This window comes from Pseudochaenichthys georgianus, chromosome 23 (genome assembly GCF_902827115.2).
Source record: "Pseudochaenichthys georgianus chromosome 23, fPseGeo1.2, whole genome shotgun sequence".
NCBI lineage: Eukaryota > Metazoa > Chordata > Actinopteri > Perciformes > Channichthyidae > Pseudochaenichthys > Pseudochaenichthys georgianus.
In genome coordinates this window covers 4,172,462-4,191,928 of record NC_047525.1, presented here as the reverse complement: position 1 = coordinate 4,191,928, position 19,467 = coordinate 4,172,462, and the positions used below count along the sequence as shown (strand labels likewise).

Genomic DNA, 19,467 nt, shown 5'->3' with positions numbered 1-19,467 from the left:
AGTTCTGTTTAATATAGGTGTTTCCATAGATCTAATCTCTTTACTTTCCCCTCAAAATGCAGCAGATTGATGCATTTAACTCCAAAATAAAAAATAAAATCTTACCGGGGGGGGGGGCATGCCCCTGGACCCCCATAGAGGATTTGAGGTCGACCCCCACTAAAAATCACATGGATAGGTTCCTAAATACATTTATAAATACATTTATTTTTTTAAATAGTAACCCATTTCCATATGTTCATGTGTGGGTAGTAGATTTAAACTATAGGGCTATCATTATGGGCCCTGCCTGTACCTGTTCGCTCTGCCATCGCGTGAAGGGTCTGCTAACAAGCGACCAACAGAAAGGTTCATGTTGTTGCACGTCACCTCACCCCCCCCCCCCCCCCCCCGCTACCACCCCCCCAAGTATATTTCAGATCTGTGGGAAACACTGGCAGTTAATGGACCAGCACCAGAGGTGTTCCCATACACACAGGTGATGGAGCTGTTCTTCATGAAATCCCAGAAGGATGAAGTGCTCTGACAAACATCTTTGTGCAAAATGATACAGGAATGAAAAGTCAATAAATAAACATGTTGTTAAAACATTTTTATTTATTTTTTCGGGCACCCCAATCTTCAAAAGATGCTTCCCAATGCACACAGCTCCTACAATCCGATCTGGCCTTTAAAATAAGCCCTCTGGTTTCACCTGTCTTGGAGTAAAAGTAACTCGCTCATTGTCCGCCTTGTTCTCTGCAAACTTGGCTCCCCTCCTCGTTCAAATGAAATCAGATTTCCAGAGGTGGGCTAACTTCCTCTCTCGCAAGAGAGGAAGGATACATGCTGGAAGGATACATGCTGTCACAATGAATAGCTTACCAACATGTCTATTTGTTCAGACAATCCCACTTTATTTACCTAAATCCTTTTTTAAATCTGTTAACCAAGCTGTCACTACATTCATCTGGGCAGGTAAGGTGCCCAGGGTCAGTCGGTCCCTACTTCAACAGTGCAAACTAAGTGGAGGTCTTGCGCTGCCTAACTTCTTGCGCAGCAAACGTTCAAAAACTACCATTCTGGCTGTGTGCTCCAGATGTGCCGTGGCGCCACCTGGAGGCTCACTCCCTCCCCTCGACCTCGCTACCTGCTCTTATCTGCTCTTCTCCCCAGTCAAGCCTCTCTCGCTTTACTAGTAATCCCATAGTCATTTCTACACTGAAGATTTGGTACCAATTTCGCAAGCACTTTAACTTTTCCTCTGCATCCCTTCAGGGTCCAGTCGATATGAACCATCTCTCCCCCCATCTTTAATGGACGGTGTTCCTCTCTCTGGAAAAGGAAAGGCATAAGGTCATTCCAAGACCTTTTTGTAAATGACACTTTCCCTAGCTTCCAGACCCTGGCTTCTAGATTCTCTTTACCAGCGTCCCATCTTTTTCGCTATTTTCAGGTCAGGCATTTTGTCTCCTCCCATTTTCCTAACTTCCCCACTCTTCCTCCCAAACAATCCTGGGATGACCTCTTGAAATGAATGCCAGGAGAGAGGGGGTCTATCTCCAAAATCTACTCGCATATTATGTCACTAGATACATACTCTATGAGCAAAACTAAAATGGCTTGGCGGCAGGAATTGAACTTGGAACTACCCGAAGACTGGTGGGATAGGGCAATTGACAGAGTGCGAACTTCCACCTCATGTGCTCGCCTTGGGCTCATACAGTTTAAAGTTTTACATAGATCACACTTTTCCAAATCCCGGCAAAACAAAATATACCCCAATGTAAATGACACATGTGACGGATGCCATCTATCCCCCTGTGACCTTAGTCATATGTTTGCCCACTGTCCCAAAGTGAAAACTTACTGGCAATCAATCTGCAAAACCCTCTCAGATGTTCTCGAGACCACCCTGAAGCCATGCCCCTTAGTAGCCATCTTTGGTGTCCCTGCAGATGTGTCCTCAAGAAGCAGATATTGTCTCTTTCACAACCCTCTTGGCCCGTCGCAGGATTCTCCTCAACTGGAAGTCCCTCTATTTCTGCCTGGCTAACAGATGTGATGTTCTTTCTTAAGCTTGAAAAAATTAAGTATTCCTTAAGGGGCTCCAATGAAAAATGTGTCTCAAAGTGGCAACCGTTCATATATTGTTTGTACTGTGTGTCTGTTGTTTGTACTGTGATGTAATAAAATGAAAAATCTGAAGAAAAAAAAAGAATATGAAAAAACAGGGTTTTTTTGTTTTGTTTCTGTTTTCTAGTGATTTTATTTTTTGTTTTGAGAAGTAGAAAATGAAAATCATCCCGTTTAGTAAATCCATTTTTGACCATGATGTTTTTGATCCATTTGTGAAAATAAAATCCAATGACCAAAACATACACTGACCCAGCGGCTCATCTATCCTGTAGCAGAGCTCAGGGAGCTTCTTCTCATCTTAAAGCAGCACGACACCTTTGTTTTCCAATTGGTCAGTGTTCACATGCATCCTGACATGCACATTATTAAAACAGTGAATCTGGATTATGTATGAGTATAGGACGGTGCTACATGTGTAATCTATAAACAAGCTAAGCCTGTGTTCTGATTACAACAGTTGTTATATCTCTTTCCTAATGAAATACGTTTAGTCTTTGATTTGACCATGGCTTTCATTCTGTCGTCCGATCCCAGCCACGACCGCACGCTGGTGTACGGAACCAACGCTGACTTTCATGAGCAGACATTTAACAAAGGAGTTTGAGCTACTCTCTAACCCTGCAAACCAATTCAATTGGGATTGATATTTATAAATCTCTTTCTCTTTATTTGCAGATCATGCAACATGTAGGCTTCTGTATTTGTCACTATTTTTTTACGTTATCTCCGTACGGCAGTACGAAATAAATAATTATGTGTAGAACATATTCCAGAAATAATCATTAGAAAATGTTATTTCATTATTAATTTGAATCAAAAACAGATTTAATGGATATCATTTTAATATGTTAGTAACAGCATCTTACTGCTGTGTATAAATCTGCTTGCTTAAGAGCCAGGGCAAATGTGAGATATCAAGATGAATTGGGAAAATGTTCACTCCTGTTATTAAAATAAGAATGATACATGACATTGTTTCAGAATGAGTTGGGTTTCTCATGTATTGATTCCTTTGCTTAGGTTTTTAAAATGAAAGTCAGTAATTAACATTTTGAAGTTAAAAACATGTCGGACAAACCATTTTCTGCAAGATGTATGATGTAAAACACGGATTATCAAACACATATTTAAAGTCAGAGATCTAAAACACGTGTGTGATGACACCTTCTCCTCCAGAGTGGAATTAGGAAGTCATTTGTTCACCACCGCTACACTGTTATCTAACACTTAGATTTCTTTTCCCACACACGTCTGTCAGTATTCAGAGCCTTTTACCAAGAGAACAACTATGTATAGGATTATATTGCAGCAATCTCAGGTTAAGGGTATCACATGCCAAAGGGCTGCCCTGCTAACAGTGTGTTCATTTGGTCTGTGAGCGTGCTGCCCAGGAAGTCATTTACAATACAATGTGTCATTCACTCATTTGTTTGGGAGTAGACTCCGGCATGGCAGTGTTGGCTGAGGTAGAGACAGCATTAACCTTTTATTTGATAGATATGTTCAAGTTAAGATGGGAACAGCAATATGGTCTAGGTATGAGGAGGATGATGGAGGGGGATCAGCCCTACTCCTTTTCATTATGATACATTATGTCTAATATCTCATGACCACTATTGGCTGATTATGGGGCATAATGAAAAAGGGCGATGTTTTCAACACTCATTCAAGAAAGATACGAGAAGAAATTAGGTCAAAAAAGTTCTTAAGGACAACCAGAATTCTAGAGACAATTTACTGTTTTTTTCTTAATCTGCCAACCGACTGATCCAAACTCCAGTCCAGAAGGTGGCGGTATTGCGCTATTCCTAAACCTCGAAGAAGAAGAAGAAGAAGGAGGAGAAGAAGAAGAAGAAGAAGAAGGAGGAGAAGAAGAAGAAGAAGAAGAAGAAGGAGGAGAAGAAGAAGAAGAAGAAGAAGAAGAAGAAGAAGAAGAAGAAGAAGAAGAAGAAGAAGAAGAAGAAGAAGAAGAAGAAGAAGAAGAAGAAGAAGAAGAAGGAGGAGGAGAAGAAGACTCCGATCAGCGGTTTCTCAGCTCTGTGTGACCCGGATGGAGGGTCCTGTCTCAGAGGGCTGTGAGTAACTATTTAAGTAACGTTACTTCCTTGGCAAACACTACAGTTCAACTAACGCTGACTTAAACCTGGCTTCACTCACTGTACCGTTTTATTAACAGCCAGATTTCCTAAATTATATTTTAATATTTACTTAATCAGCATATCTTTATTCCTCCCACAGAGGGACAGCAAAAGAGTATGGTTGTAGCCAGGTGACAGTAGGAAAAGTGGAATTACATATTGCATAGTTATTTACAGAAGTAGTTGAATAGTCTAACCAAGAGATAGAGCCAGTAATAATAATAACGAAGTGATATCGCACCACAGAGGTGTTTGTATCTGTGTTGTTAAATGTGCAGGGGTCTACAGGGGGCCGTGATGTCTGACTGCTGCAGGGAGGGAGGGCCTGCATATCTCTCTTTCTGTCTTTTAACATTTACTTCTAATATTATATTTAAATAATCCATGGCAATGTGATTTTCGGTTTCATGAAGTTCTGTTTATTTAGCTGATGCTTTAATCTGAAGTGACTGACAAAAAGTGCTTTCAGCCATGTGTGTTCAGAAGCTGCAACATGACTACATGTATGGCCGAGGCGCAGTCTGAGCCGGAGTTCTCTCAGTTCTTTAGCAATGACCTCAGCGTGTGATGTTCCCTCCAGCCCCCCCCCTGCCACTCTCCACCCTGCGACTCCTCGTCCCACCAGTCAGGCTGCTATCAGCGGCCATCTGGCAAACACTACAGCACAAAACTGTGGCAGATTATGGGATGCTGGAAGAGTTTGTTTCCATGGTTACAGACATTATTCCGGAGCTACTCAGCACCCACCAAAGAACCCAACTCCTGCTGGGCCTCAGAGCGCAGGTGAAACTGGGTTTCTCTTTTTAATAAGAATAGTTATGCACAAAGAAATGCATTAAAAGATTTGGCCAGCTGTTGTTCCACTGTTCTGAAACACTGGTGTGGTTCCAGCTCGTCCTGGGGCTCTGTCACTTTGAAGCCACTGCTGACTTGGAGCTGGTTCAGCCGCACCTGGACAGAGTGCAGATGCTCATGGACGCATGGCCAATGGATGTGAGTTTGAAGTGTTGCGACTTTGGATTACTTTGTAAAAAATGAGATAACACTGTTTTACCTTAACCATACACGACAATGTAAAACTGCTAATGCTGTGTTTTGCAGGCTGGTGCAGCCAATACGGTAGAGCCACATGCAACATTTGTGGATCTGATTAAGAGCTTGCTGAAGAATGCTGATGAAAGAGAACACTTCTACCGGGTCAGTGCCTGTTGGATGACCTCTGCTTGAATGGCAGCAATGGGATTATAGCAGTGTACTTAGTGTTCTCTGTCATGTATACTGAATGATTGTAAACTCTGTGTCTCTCTATATTGATATCAGACTACATTGTGTGTCTTGAAATAGTTTAGCTTCTCAGTCATTGTGGTATTCATATAGTTTCCACAAAAAATAGATAAAATAATGTCATTTATTTCAGAAAGTTTTGCCTGAACAGTTTGGCCCCACATACGATGACATACTTGAAACCCTGATGTGGACGTTTCTGTCCAGACTGGAACAGGTTCTTCCTCTTCTCACTTTCCAACAGGTACATTAGGAATAGACATGCAGTGTTACAGTACATGCACATGTTGTATATGTTCATGCTTTCATCATTGCTTCTTGTTCACTTTCTTCAGGTTGCCTCCACGTTTGGCGATGTGTCCTCGGTGTTGGGGGAATGTATGGATTCTGTGTCGCAGTGTGAGGGGCTGCACACGCTGCTGCAGCACCACACAGACCTCAGCCTTCTGGATCACAACGGCAAGCCTTTACTATGTTATAACACATGGCTTTAGTTTGGTTGACCTTTGAATTTGATCTCCTCGTGCTTTTGGGAAAACTGAATTCAATATGTATAGAGTAGATACTTGCCTTGCCTAAAGGTGGTATTTCTCTCAGAAACTCGTAACGACCAAACCCGAGCGAACAAAGATACAAAATCATATTCATTCATATAAACATTCCATATAAATGAACACAGTGCTGTTCTGTGAGCGTCTGTGAATGGGCTGAGCGCTGCATACGGTGCTGCTGCCCCTCAGTGAGTGATGCTGCCCCTCAGTGTGTGATGCTGCCCCTCAGTGTGTGATGCTGCCCCCCTCAGTGTGTGATGCCCCCCCTCAGTGTGTGATGCTGCCCCTCAGTGTGTGATGCTGCCCCTCAGTGTGTGATGCCCCCCCTCAGTGTGTGCTGCTGCCCCTCAGTGAGTGATGCTGCCCCTCAGTGTGTGATGCTGCCCCCCCTCAGTGTGTGATGCCCCCCCTCAGTGTGTGATGCTGCCCCTCAGTGTGTGCTGCTGCCCCTCAGTGTGTGATGCTGCCCCTCAGTGAGTGATGCTGCCCCTCAGTGTGTGATGCTGCCCCTCAGTGTGTGATGCTGCCCCCCTCAGTGTGTGATGCCCCCCCTCAGTGTGTGATGCTGCCCCTCAGTGTGTGATGCTGCCCCTCAGTGTGTGATGCCCCCCCTCAGTGTGTGCTGCTGCCCCTCAGTGAGTGATGCTGCCCCTCAGTGTGTGATGCTGCCCCCCCTCAGTGTGTGATGCCCCCCCTCAGTGTGTGATGCTGCCCCTCAGTGTGTGCTGCTGCCCCTCAGTGTGTGATGCTGCCCCTCAGTGTGTGATGCTGCCCCCCCTCAGTGTGTGATGCCCCCCCTCAGTGTGTGATGCTGCCCCTCAGTGAGCAAACAAGATGCAACAAGCAAAAGAATTGCTGCAGCTTCACAGAGTCCTCGTTCTGCTCTGATGATTCACTTCCTGTCGACACGTACTTTCTCTATTGGCTCGTAACTAATTAATTCAGCATACTGTACTCATTGATTCATGAATGATAATTGTCAACAGTGAGTGTTTAAATTAAGTGTTTTTTTGCAAAATACAATCTTTTCAGATATTTCCTTGGAAGACGCCAGAGTTATTTCAGTTCTGGAAATTCCCGCTCCACAACGAAGTGAGACAGACGAACCACAAGCCGACATCTTGGATAGTGTGACGTTATCAGATTCAACAGTGTCCCATACCACACAGAGAGAAATAAACGCAACCACAGAAGACCGGACAAGGGAGCTACAGGTTGATGAATCTAGCTGGACTTTGGGGGACAATGAGACAGAGGTGCTTTTGGGACATTTTACAAGACATGAAGAAACTGTAGGCCTCCTTCAAAGTCAAGTGAAGGATGGTCCTCTACTTCTTAAACGATGCAGTGTCCTGCTTAAGAGACTGGACATGCCTATGCAGTCTCGGCCTGTGAGAGGAACCGGAGAGAAGCGACCCCCTGCCTACAAATCAGCTTCGAGGAAAACAAAACCCTCTGACAACATGGAGGCAGGCATTCTCAGCAACTCGTTATATATGGCTCCTATCAATCATTGCAGTGACGATGACTCATGGTCTTACTACTCTGATCAGGACTTGGGCCTTAAGACTCCTAGCAGCAGTGTTAGTGAGACTGGGTCATGGTCTAACTACTCTGGTGAAGGGTCTTCATTTGGGACTCCTGTTAGTCGTCCTATTGACGGGGATTCTTTGTCCAGCTGCTCAAATGAGGACACTTCCTTCATGGGTGCTAAAAATATATTGTCTACCAGCAAAAACCAGGGCACCTCTGACATCAAAGCCAGCATTACCAAAAAGACTCGGGAAGTCCAGTGTTTTATCTGCCAGGATCTTGTGAATACAAGCCTGAGAGCCCACATGAAGAGCCACTTTCCTCTGGGGGAATACGCCTGCCCCCAATGCGACAGCCGGTTCAAGCTCTACTCATCCTTCAGGCAGCATTTCAATAGAACCTGCTTTGAGTACGGTCAGCAACAGTTTGATCTGCAGAAGCCAGAAGAAGTCATGAATCTTTACAAATGTGACGGATGTGAAGAGGCCTTCAGGTACAAAGTGTCCCTGAATAGGCACAAACACACCCACAATGAGCTCTACTGCAGTGTGTGTCGGAAGGTGTTACGAGACGCAGCGACATTGGCAAGGCACAAGGCTTCTCACACCCCTTTCCAGTGTAACCGCTGTGAGCAGACCTTCACTCTGTTTAAGCCCTTGTCCAGGCACTGTGAAAACATCCATCAAATCAGCCGGCCTTTTAAATGCAGCTATTGTCCGAAGGTTGTATCTAAGCTGCGTGTCTTAATCACACATGAGTGGAAACATACGGGTCATCTTCCGTTCCAGTGCGCTCAGTGCGGCTTGAGATACAAGACAGACGGAGATCTCACTTCCCATCAGAGAGTGCACACAAGAGAGAAACCCTACCTTTGTGCAGAGTGCGGGAAGACCTTCTCCCAGAAGTCTAACCTGCTGCGTCACCTCAACTTGATACACAGCGAGTCTCGAAATGAGAAGAAATACTCTTGCCCCGAGTGTGAGAAATCTTTTAAAGAGAAAGGAGCCCTGAAAAAACACCAGAGGACCAAACACTTTAATGAATTGTTCCGTCATCCGTGCCCGTACTGTGGAAAGATGGTCTCCTCCTCAACGATCGCCAGACATAAATTAATCCATACGGGAGAGAGACCATTCAAATGCACAGTGCCTGAATGTGACAAGTACTTCAGGTCAACTCCTGAAGTGAAGAAGCATGTTCTCATTCATCACACCACAGAGAGACCTTACACATGTGACACATGTGGAAAGGGCTTCATAAGGAAGTGCTTTCTCAATACTCATGCTAAAACACACTCGGGAGAGAAGCCATTTGTTTGTCATATCTGTGGCAAGGCTTTCCCCAAGCACTACAGCATGCAGAGACACAAAAAGCTGGTGCATACATTTGTAACGCATTGACCTGCATGGTAGGAAAGCTTTGTTAAAGGTACAATGTGTAGGGTATGCAGAATTGTAGTTACAAACATTTTAAAACAACCTTACATTATTAACAGAATGTGAATGGGTACAGTGTTAACATTACATCAAAAACATGTATACATTATGTTGCAGAGATATCTTCTGAAATGAGCATGATACCTGACTAGCCCCAGCCTGTCCTGCCATGTACCTGTGCTGGACTCTGGGGATCTGGTCTGTATGAATGCACCTGCCCATGCCTGGAACAGTTAGATGCTGCGTATCACAGCGCTCTGAGATGTGTTACTAACTGTAAAGCACTCACTCATCACTGTACCCTGTACGCCGAGGCAGGTCTGCCTTCACTAACTGTACGGAGGCTCAGTCACTGGTACTTGTTCATTTATAAAGCCATGTTGGGTAAACTACCTTTTTATATCTGCTCTCTGATCTCTCGACCAATTGAAAGTACGTATTGCCTGAGATCTCATGATGTTTTATTAAATGTGCCAAGTGCTAGGACTGTCTTAGGGAAGAAAGCTTTTAGATGTGCAGCTCCACTAACTTGGAACAGTCTGCAAACCTGTTTGAAACTGAGCACTTTGGTTCCCCTGCATCATTTTAAAACTCGGCTGGGTGCCCTGCTGTCTGATACTCATGGTACCTGTCACTGTACATAGAGTTTGTAAACTGTACATTATGTTGTATGTCATCCTTATTGTTGTTCTGTTGTTTTTATGTTACATGTGTAACTAATGTCCTGCAGGGCACCCTGAAGAAGAGATCTTTTGATCTCAAGGGGCTTCACCTGGTTCAATAAAGGCTACCAAATGTAGTATAAGTCAGACCAACATAAGATTTATTTTTTATTTATTTAAGAAAATACGAGCGTCACATCATACAATATACACACGACAACCGTTGATACCAGGAATACAATGATAAACGGACTAAGTACAAAAAGAAAGGAAAATAAAAAAGAACAAAAAGTAATATTTCAAATAAAATGTGTGAAATACTCATTTGTTTTTTTATTTTCTTCATCTTCATAATGTTTGTTAAAGGAAATCTTACAGAATTGTCCACAATTAAAACATTTTTCTATTCTATCACCTTTAAAAAAGAAAACAAATTATTTATTTGGAAGTTATATTGTTTTCCCTTTTTAAATCCTGTTCAACGTCAGACCAACATTTCTGGTATATAAATGGTGATAGAACGCAAGGCAAGGCAAGTTTATTTATATAGCACCTTTCAGCACACGACAATTCAAAGTGCTTTACAAAATAAAAGACATTTCAGAATAAATACAGCAGAAACACATGATATACCCCACCCGTCGCCAAACTACGCGCGAATAAATGGGGAGGTCCGTTTAAGTTCAAAGTGTCAGTAACCAATCAGTGAAGAGCAAAGCAATCTGTCGATGAAAAGTTCCTGACATTGTGAGGCTGTAAATTGTACATTATTCCAGATTCAGGGGACTATGTATTAATTTGGCTTTCAATATAATAAATATATCAACCAATATAACCTGCCTTCATTGTCTTTTAAAATAAAATCGCCTTACCTTATCTTACTGAAGTGAAGGGTATTTATGTCTCCTTAAATCACCTTTTAAAAGTACTTCTTATAACATGGCATGATGTAACATATCCAAATGTTCAGTCTCTGGTCTTGCTAGAAATGCAATGTCACTCACCTTAGAGCCACTGTCTTATGAGATACTTAGCTTAGAAATCAGATTTTTGGAAAACATAAAAACTCTTGTGAAAACACACAAGTGTTTCAGATTTGCTTTACCAACGTTTTTGGTTCACAAAAGTAGTGAAATATATGAATTACACTATAGGGCTATATACATGTGTTGTTCATGTCTACAATGAAAATGTGTAAATTAGAATTTGGAGTAAAATAGTTCTATCTGTAAAATCTCAATATGTACAATACAGGGTTCATACACTTTTTCACCAATGATTTTCAATGACTTTTCCAGGATAAAAAAAAGACTCTCTTTCATGTGGCTAGCATGCGCTGCCTCGCCCATATTCGAAATATCGAATATGTTACAACACAGTTTGCATTTAGCACATCTTGGGTCAATGTCTTTTGATAACCACAATTGGTACTTATCCTTTAAAAGCCATACATTGTTGAAACTGCACTTCCCTGGCATCTTTATATCAAATAGTAGCTGCGTGTTTTATCGTGATTGTAAACATCTCTCACCAGCTAAATACTGCCACAGTTGCCATTTTACGTTTCATTATACGATACAGTATTTAGTATCATTATAGTATTACTATTTCGGCGATTAGATTACATATAAATTATATTTGATGCAACTTTAGTTATATTTCCATGACTTTTCCAAAACTTTGGGAAAAATATTGCATTCCATGACTTTTCCAGGTTTTTAATGACAATATCAGAACTTTCTCAACCAACTATTCATTATAAATGTAAAGGCAGGGGGAGCAGTGCCATGGTCTTTGTCTGTCTTCCAAGACAGTGGGTCTGGCTGCTGTGTTGGGGGTGCATGGGCTGCTGGTGGCTGTGTCGGCGGGAGGGAGGGAGGTGTGCTAGGCGAGACTTCTTTGCTGGCTGGGTTGATCGTGATGGCTGTGGTGGAGGCCTTTGTACTGAGGTGTATCTTAATCTTGTGGCAGGCACAGATGGAGGTGGAGGCTGCTGTAGTGATGCTGGTCCTCTGGTCCTTGGTGGTGATGGCTCTGGTGAAGGCCCTTGAGCCACGGTAGATCTTGACCTGGGTGCAGGCACAGATGGAGGTTCTTGCTGCTAGGCCCAGGCAGCTGTGAAATCGGAAAGAAATATAGGACAATAATTACTAAGTTCATTCAAATATAAAGTTCAAGTGGAATGTTTCTCAAGCACAAATAACAATGCACAACTCAAAATAAAATGGGGAGGTGGGACAGGAGTCTCTCTCTCTCTCTCTCTCTCTCTCTCTCTCTCTCTCTCTCTCTTACAACCTATTTAACTATGTTACACCCACACAATGAAAGTACACTAACACTGTAATATTTACATTTACCTATCTTCAAATGGATCCTTGTTGTTGTTGCTGTATTCTCCAGGTTCTGATGCTCCATCTCCACTGCTGCTAGTGCTACAAGTCTGCTGTGCAGAGCTGGTAATCAGATAATAATCCTGTTGAACAGGAGAAAAGAATGAAGCAGAGGGAAAGTTGCTGCCGTTTGTGTGGTTGTCCTAGCCAGAATTTATTAAACAGATTAATAAATTAATAAGTGTGATTGTCATTCATGGGGGTATTGATGGGTATAGCCGCCTGGTCGCCTTCCTCCGGGCCTCAGACAACAACATGAGCACTACCGTGATGGCGAGCTTCATGGACGTGGTGGCCAAGTATGGTGTGCCCTCGAGGGTCAGAACCGACCAAGGGGTGGGTGAAAACAACTCTGTCTGCCTAATGATGAACATCTTCAGAGGCTCTCACAGAGGCAGTGCTCTCCGTGGAAGAAGCACTCACAACCAGAGAATAGAACGGCTCTGGGGTGACCTGTGGCGAGGTGTGAGCAATATCTATTACGACCTCTTCAACTTCCTGGAGAGTCAAGGCATAATAGACATAGACAATGACATGCACATGTGGGCCCTGCATTATGTCTATCTCCCGCGCATAAACCATGACCTACGGGGTTTTTGGAGCAGTGGAACAATCATGGGTTGAGGACCGAAAGACACCAGAGTCCCATACAACTTTTTGTCCAAGGTTGCCTGGAACGGCAGGGCCAGACCACTTCTGCCATGCAGAGCCTCTTTGGTGGAGGACAAGGAGATGCTCAGCAGGAGCCAGAAAGAGAGTGTAGAGCTGATGCAGGACAGTTGCATTGGACAGGCCAGAGAGAGTCACCGTACCTCGAAACCAGCACCTGCTAAGCGATGAGGACATGGAGCAACTCACCGCAGTTTGATCCTCTTGCTGGTCGTAGAGGAGATCTTGGACATCATCCAAAATATACTGTCATTCATGGCAACATTGAATGTTGTCTGAATTTGTCACGGACACATGTTTCACAGCGGCTCCTCCACAGGCTGTTCTTTGCCCTTTGAACTCACACTAATTGCCTTTTTTTAAACTACTACATTGCACATTTCTCTAGTGTGCAGTGTATATAATTTTCCTTAAATAAATTACTTTGTTTAAACAATGGTCACTGTCATTGATGTTGTGCAGTTACTAGCCTCGCTTGTGGCCTGCACGTTGCCACGGTGACTGGGCTTTATATAGTCATCCATTGGGATGTGTTTTCGACAAATAACAGTCCAGACCTCATGGGGAAATTCAATAATAGATACTAAATGTTTTTTTAAAGAAAACATAATGTGTTGACATTGATATATTACAAAACATATCCCTGAGTTTAACATTGTTCATTAGTGCCACGGTACATAAGCACATACTTTAGGAAAGCAACAATTACAAAGTTATAGATAAATGCACATATGCATTGCTGCCTCAGAACATGCACAGCTTGAAATGCTATTAATATCTGCATGAAGTTTAAAAAATGCTCTTGTTTCTTTTACTAATTACAATGCTTTTCAACATGTATCTATCCATTTTCATTCAGTCTTCATACGCGATGCTGTTTCTTGGTGAGCTTGACAGTAATTCTTGACTCCAATGAGGAGAAGAGGCTAAAATTAAGTTTATAATGTAATCTCTGGATGTTCTCAGACATCTAGGATATGTTCTTGTGAGTACCTGGGCATAATGTAATAAAATATTCCGACTGACTAATTGTGATACCACTTTTACCTACTGATAATCTAAAACCTAGCAACGGATCATGTAAAACTCTCGTGAAAATATAATGCATCATTGGGAATTTATCACATTTTCAGGTTCGTTTATTTATTTTAAAGTTATACATTTGGTGTTCTAAGACCGGGGATGTATGTCATACATGTGTGCCATGGCATACATTCAGCTAAACTGAAAACATCTCCATCATAGCTACACACTGTGTTGTGTGTCCACTTGCACTTCATCCCCTCGTCACCCTGTTTGTATACAAGTCCTGGTTTTCTGTCCTGTTCTTGTCGGTTCCTTGTTTGTCTATGTCATGAAGTTCTGTTTTTCCGTGTTGATTGTTGTTACTTGAGTTCCTGTTCTGCCTGTTAAATATACATTTTTGTTAAGTTTTCTGCTGTCTCCAGTCTCTGCATTTGGGTCCAGCCACTCCTTGCTTCACATGACAATGATTGATTTTTACTATATATCTATTATGTAAGCTATTTTTGCCATTATTTTATTGTTATTAGTGCTTTTGCAGGGAATTATTATTATTATTACTTTATATTAGTGCTGTCAAAATTATCGCGTTAACGGCGGTAATTAATTTTTTGAATTAATTGCGTTAAAATATTTAACGCATTTAACGCATGTGCAGAATGGCCCGCCCCATACATGCCACCAGTGGCAGCGCTGGGGTATGGCTGGGGTAGGCTACACCCATACCAAGAAAAATGATGTTAAAGTAAGCAAAATAAAGTCTGCCAACTCGCGGAGTAAATTGCACAGACAGCAGTTAGTAAGATTGATTTCAGTAGCCACGGTTTTGAAAACTTTTGTCACGTAGTGATCGTCTTCTCAATAGAACATCTTTGATAACGGCGTGGTGTTGTTGCAGGAAGTCCCGACGGAGAATACTTTTACTGTAGTACAGGGCAGAGCCATATAATAGTAATAATATGGCTCTGGTACAGGGGTGCACATAACTGGTACGCAGGTTATGTGCGTAATCTGAAATGCGTACCGTCACTTGTGTCACAAAGCGCATTTGGTACTTGTGAAGCTTTTCCAGAAGGCGGTTAGATCACCGGACGACAGAGTCGGTCTCCGTGTGCACAGACAGGGCTGCTGTTAACGTCGGTCTGTACAACGGAACTGTGCCAAAACTACGCCAACCGGCTGCGGAGGGAGATCCCCCCTTCACTGGAGAACTGCGCTAAAACAGCTGATCACAACGTTCACACTCTGTGGTCGAAGTACTCCACTAGCCGCCGCCGCCCCCCCTCTCTGTCGACTTTCCTGAAGTACTCCCCCTGATAGAAATCAACACGTAATGAATTAAGACCCTACGGTTTGATGATTGATAGGTGTGTGGGTTGTCTTTCATTTTGACACGCAGAAAAAATGTTATAATAAACATAGATACTGTATGTTAAATGGATATATCCGCCTTCTTTCATTTATCTTTCCATTCCCACAACAATATACATAAATAAATGGCATATTTTGGACATAGTTCGAATGGTGATTAATCATGATTAATTAATTTTTAAGCTGTGATTAATCTGATTAAACATGTTAATCGTTTGACAGCCCTACTTTATATATATTAACACTGTTATACATATGGCTGAAATAATCATCATCATTAATTGTTTTGTGATATTATGTCCCTCTTGTTTTCATATATATATATATGTTATATATGTGTATACTCTTCCTTCACAAGCACTATATATCAATATATAATACTATTCTGAAGCATGCAATGAAATAGAAGCAGAAAATGCTGCAGTGTTTGTGATGAACCTTTGTATACATTTCTGAATAAGTCTCAGAACATATTAATTTGATATGGTTGGATATAGTTTTCAGCTGGAGCAACACTAATACATCTGAGGCTGATACACTCCCATTTCTTTGCCGTGAAACATTAACGCAGGAGACAGGCCACCACCTTAATTTGAGGGTGAAGTGTCTTGCCCAGGGACACAACTACATGCTGACTGCAGTGGGATTCGAACTTGCTATCACCTGATTCGAAGTCCAGCACACTATCCACTGAGCCACAGCCCCCCATTGTATTGTTATCTTTAAGTTCGCCGTTCTTAGCCTCACTTCCGGTTTACGGTATCGCCACTTCCGGTTTAGCGTTGAAGAAACGGGCCGCTTCTCAATCGCGAGGATGCTTGCTTGGTAGCACTTCCTTCAGAAGCTAGGCAAGAATCCTTCCTGGCAATCGGAAAACGAAGAGTGGAACAGGCTAGCAAGTGTGCAGGTGTGCGTCATATGAGAGGCCCCGCCTTACATTTTCCGCCACAGATTTGGTGAAATTGGTCCGTGCGCAAAGCATTGTGGGGATTTGAAGGACACGAAGGCCCAATCCCAAACCACTCCCTCGACCCTACCCCTCCGTGATGGAGTGAACTCCGTCTGGAGCCACACTCGCAGCTCAACGAGGCTCCCTCCTGTCAGATGGAGGGAGTAAATACAGCAGCAAGCTTTGGGACGGCCTCCCCTCTCTCCGGCAGAAACAGGAAATGCCGTAACTGTATGTAACAACGGTTTCAAATCAGCATCTCTTAGACAAAAAGTTTAAATTAATAACTCAAATAAAACTCCAAACATCTTTCATTGTGTTTCAAAGCTCTTTTAGTTTTAAACCTGATGTTTATAAGCTTCTTAGTTTTTGCAACGGTCTGTAAATATACACAACTGTATAATAAAATGCACACATTTACCTTTTTCTAGACTAAACACAGGTATGATCCTAAGTTAAAAACATATGAGGTCATCATGAGGTTGTTAACATCGCAATTTATCAGTGGATGTTTGCTGGAACTACTTGTAAACAGCGTGTTTCCTGACGGACACACACAGCGTGACTCCGGTCAGGGAGAGACCGGTCTCAAGTCAGCACCGCTGCAGACTCGCTGTTTGAGGGCTTGATAGCCCACTCCCCCTCCACACTCGTTGCTTTGGAACAGCCCTCGATATGGCGGACCCTCCGCGTGAACGCGCAAACGGAGGGGTAGGGTGTAGGGGGCGGTTTGGGAATGGGCCGAAGAAGAAGAAGAAGAAGAAGAAGAAGAAGAAGAAGAAGAAGAAGAAGAAGAAGAAGAAGAAGAAGAAGAAGAAGAAGAAGAAGAAGAAGAAGAAGAAAAAGACTTTTGCAAAAACACTTTATTTACATACGATCAATTATACATTCGATCAATAAAGTGCTTCATTGTGCAATAAAATGAACGAATCACTTAAAATAATACATTAAAACCTATGTCTTAAAAACTTGTGCAAAGTGCAAATCCTCATTCACCACAGAACACACAATATCATTATAACACCAACGTTTTTTAAAAGCATCCAAGTCTCCAATATGTTTATAAAAACGATGCTCCAGCCAGAGTCTGGCTCTGATGTTACACAGCCAGATCGCTTTTGCCTCTTCCCCTTTCTTATTTTCAACCCTGTTTTTCCTACTTAAATAAATGGCCATTTTTGCTTCGCCAGAGAGGTAATTCAGGAGCTGCCACTTTTCCTTGTTCGTCTTTTTATATGGAGCCCCCATGATAAAAACACTCTCGGTAAAAGCTATACTAAAAAGACTAAAAACCAATGTTAAAAGAGAGAAGAAACCCGTGAGTCTCTTGCACTCTGTGAAAACATGGAAAACAGTCTCTCTAAAACCACAAAATGGACACTTGTTAAAAACAGCAGGATTAATAATGGAGATAAAAGAATTACAGGCGATGGCACCGTGTAAAATTCTCCACTGGAGGTCGGCAGTACGTTTTTTTATGGGAGGTTTGTATAAAATCCTCCACTGTGGGCCTGGTCCGCTTCCTGCACCCAGTCTGGTGCTCCACACAGTGGAGGCCCTGTCCTTCAGTGCATTTTTGTTGGTCGTCTTTACAATGTTCATGTATATAGTTTTTTTGTCAACCTTGAGCAGGGGGCCGGTCAGTTCTCCGAGCCCTGGGCTCAGGTAGATCTCCGGGAAAGGGTCTGCTGGGTCCGGCTTGGCTCTTCCCTGTCCATAGCTCCTTAAAAGTTTTTTGTCATCAGGGGAGAGGATCTGGCTCCATAGTTGCAGGATCCTCTCGGCCACCCGGACAGAGTGCAGACCCAGCAGAGAGCCCAAGGCCCGGGCATCGCTCAGCTCCGGCCCCACTGCATCCACCAGCTGCTGAAGGCACAGGGTCTTGGATCGGCACAGCGCCACCGTCAGGCCGGGTGTTTCGCTGCTGCTGACGTCCAACCTGGCTCTGTGAATGAGAGGCTCCCTCAACAACCAGTACAGAGAGTCAGTGTTTGAACACCTTTTATGGTTAAAAAGGGCCCAAGATTTAAAAACACCCTGATAAAAAGGAGGTAGCCCACTTAACTTTAAAATGTTTAAATCAGTTAAAAACAGAGCAGCATCCAGCCCCAGGTTACTCACGCGTCGGAGAATGCAGCTGCTCACATCTCTCCACACCAAATCAGCCGGGCCAGTCAGATACCTCTGTAAAAACTGTATCCTAAAAGTGGCTGTTCGGCTGGCCAGGTGCAGAGCCATTTAATAGAAGAGTTACGACATCTCCGTTCACTCCAATGGACCACTTTTTTACAGCAATGGCGGATCGTGGAGCCTCTCAATCGTTCCCCGGAAGTTAGCGCCAAGGCTGGCAGAGCTGTGGAGTTGCAGCATAATACACCGTTCGTGACGGACTTTTAAAGCTAAGAAGAAGTTTAAAGATTTATATTGCGGATATTATCAGTACATCTGATTCAAATGAACATGTGTATTAAAGGATGTCAGTGGATTATCCCTAAATTAGTAGATTTACAGATAACAGATTAAGCTAGCAAGTTAGCAACACACGTTGAACAGCCTTTTAATTGTAAATTCCGTTCTCTTAATGTCATTTCATCCAACGTTGTTGAATTAGAGAAGAGGGGCTTCTAAACGGGATTGTATTCGGGGGTGGAGGGAGTTAAATATTAGATAAATATAACTTTGTAAGCGTGAGTGTTTTTAGCAGAGCCATATTGTGTCTTTGTGATTATGTTGATTATTACCCATCTGTATAATGTTGCAGCTCAGCTGATTCTGGATTGATGGCAAAGGGAGAGGGACTTAAGTGAGAGTGAAAACACAAGGTAAGTTTAATACTACTGTTTTATATAAGTAAACACCTTATCTCCCCAAGGCAATTTCCCATCCAATAGGTGTGCTATATAGGTGTGTATAACCCTTTCTCCTGTCTGTTACTCCCTCTTTCAGCACAAGAACCAGAGGGGGATTCAATGGAGCCTGAATACCTGCACTGAGACCCTCACCCTGCACCCTGAGTCTCAACTATGTGTTTTTTAAGCCTTTCCCTGTTTTTTTGTATTAAACAAAACATTAAGCTTTCCCAATGGTGTGGTTTTCGTTTTGTGAAAAAGTGCAAATGCAGTGTTTGTATATAATTACCTCACATATTTTGTTGCTGTTGGTCGTGAAATTGCTCCTGCTGACTTGAGCCAGCCATTTTTTCCTCCGCTCTGTGTCAGTGGGGAAGCCGTACATTCGTACTCCTTTCTCGGAGCGATTTGAGCATCCCCAGGCAGCACAGCAAACCATGGTGGCGACTAGGAGGCAGCACAGCAAACCATGGTGGCGAATAGGAGGCAGCACA

At 42.9% G+C, this 19,467-nt stretch overlaps 1 protein-coding gene across 2 annotated transcripts; it reads left to right on the top strand.

The window, feature by feature from the left end:
- Positions 1–3,955: 3,955 nt before the first annotated feature.
- On the top strand, positions 3,956–19,202 carry LOC117439369 (uncharacterized). Of its 2 annotated transcripts, XM_034075281.2 has the most exons (8): positions 3,956–4,193; positions 4,837–5,039; positions 5,148–5,249; positions 5,358–5,453; positions 5,674–5,784; positions 5,876–5,999; positions 18,886–18,946; positions 19,071–19,202. In XM_034075281.2, the coding sequence occupies exons 1-7, from the start codon at positions 4,169–4,171 to the stop codon at positions 18,903–18,905; spliced, it is 681 nt and encodes a 226-aa protein (XP_033931172.1). In that variant the 5' UTR covers positions 3,956–4,168; the 3' UTR covers positions 18,906–18,946; positions 19,071–19,202. The 2 variants fall into 2 exon arrangements, with proteins under 2 accessions (XP_033931172.1, XP_033931171.1); XM_034075280.2 differs by lacking the exons at positions 18,886–18,946; positions 19,071–19,202 and adding an exon at positions 7,124–11,495.
- Positions 19,203–19,467: the final 265 nt, after the last annotated feature.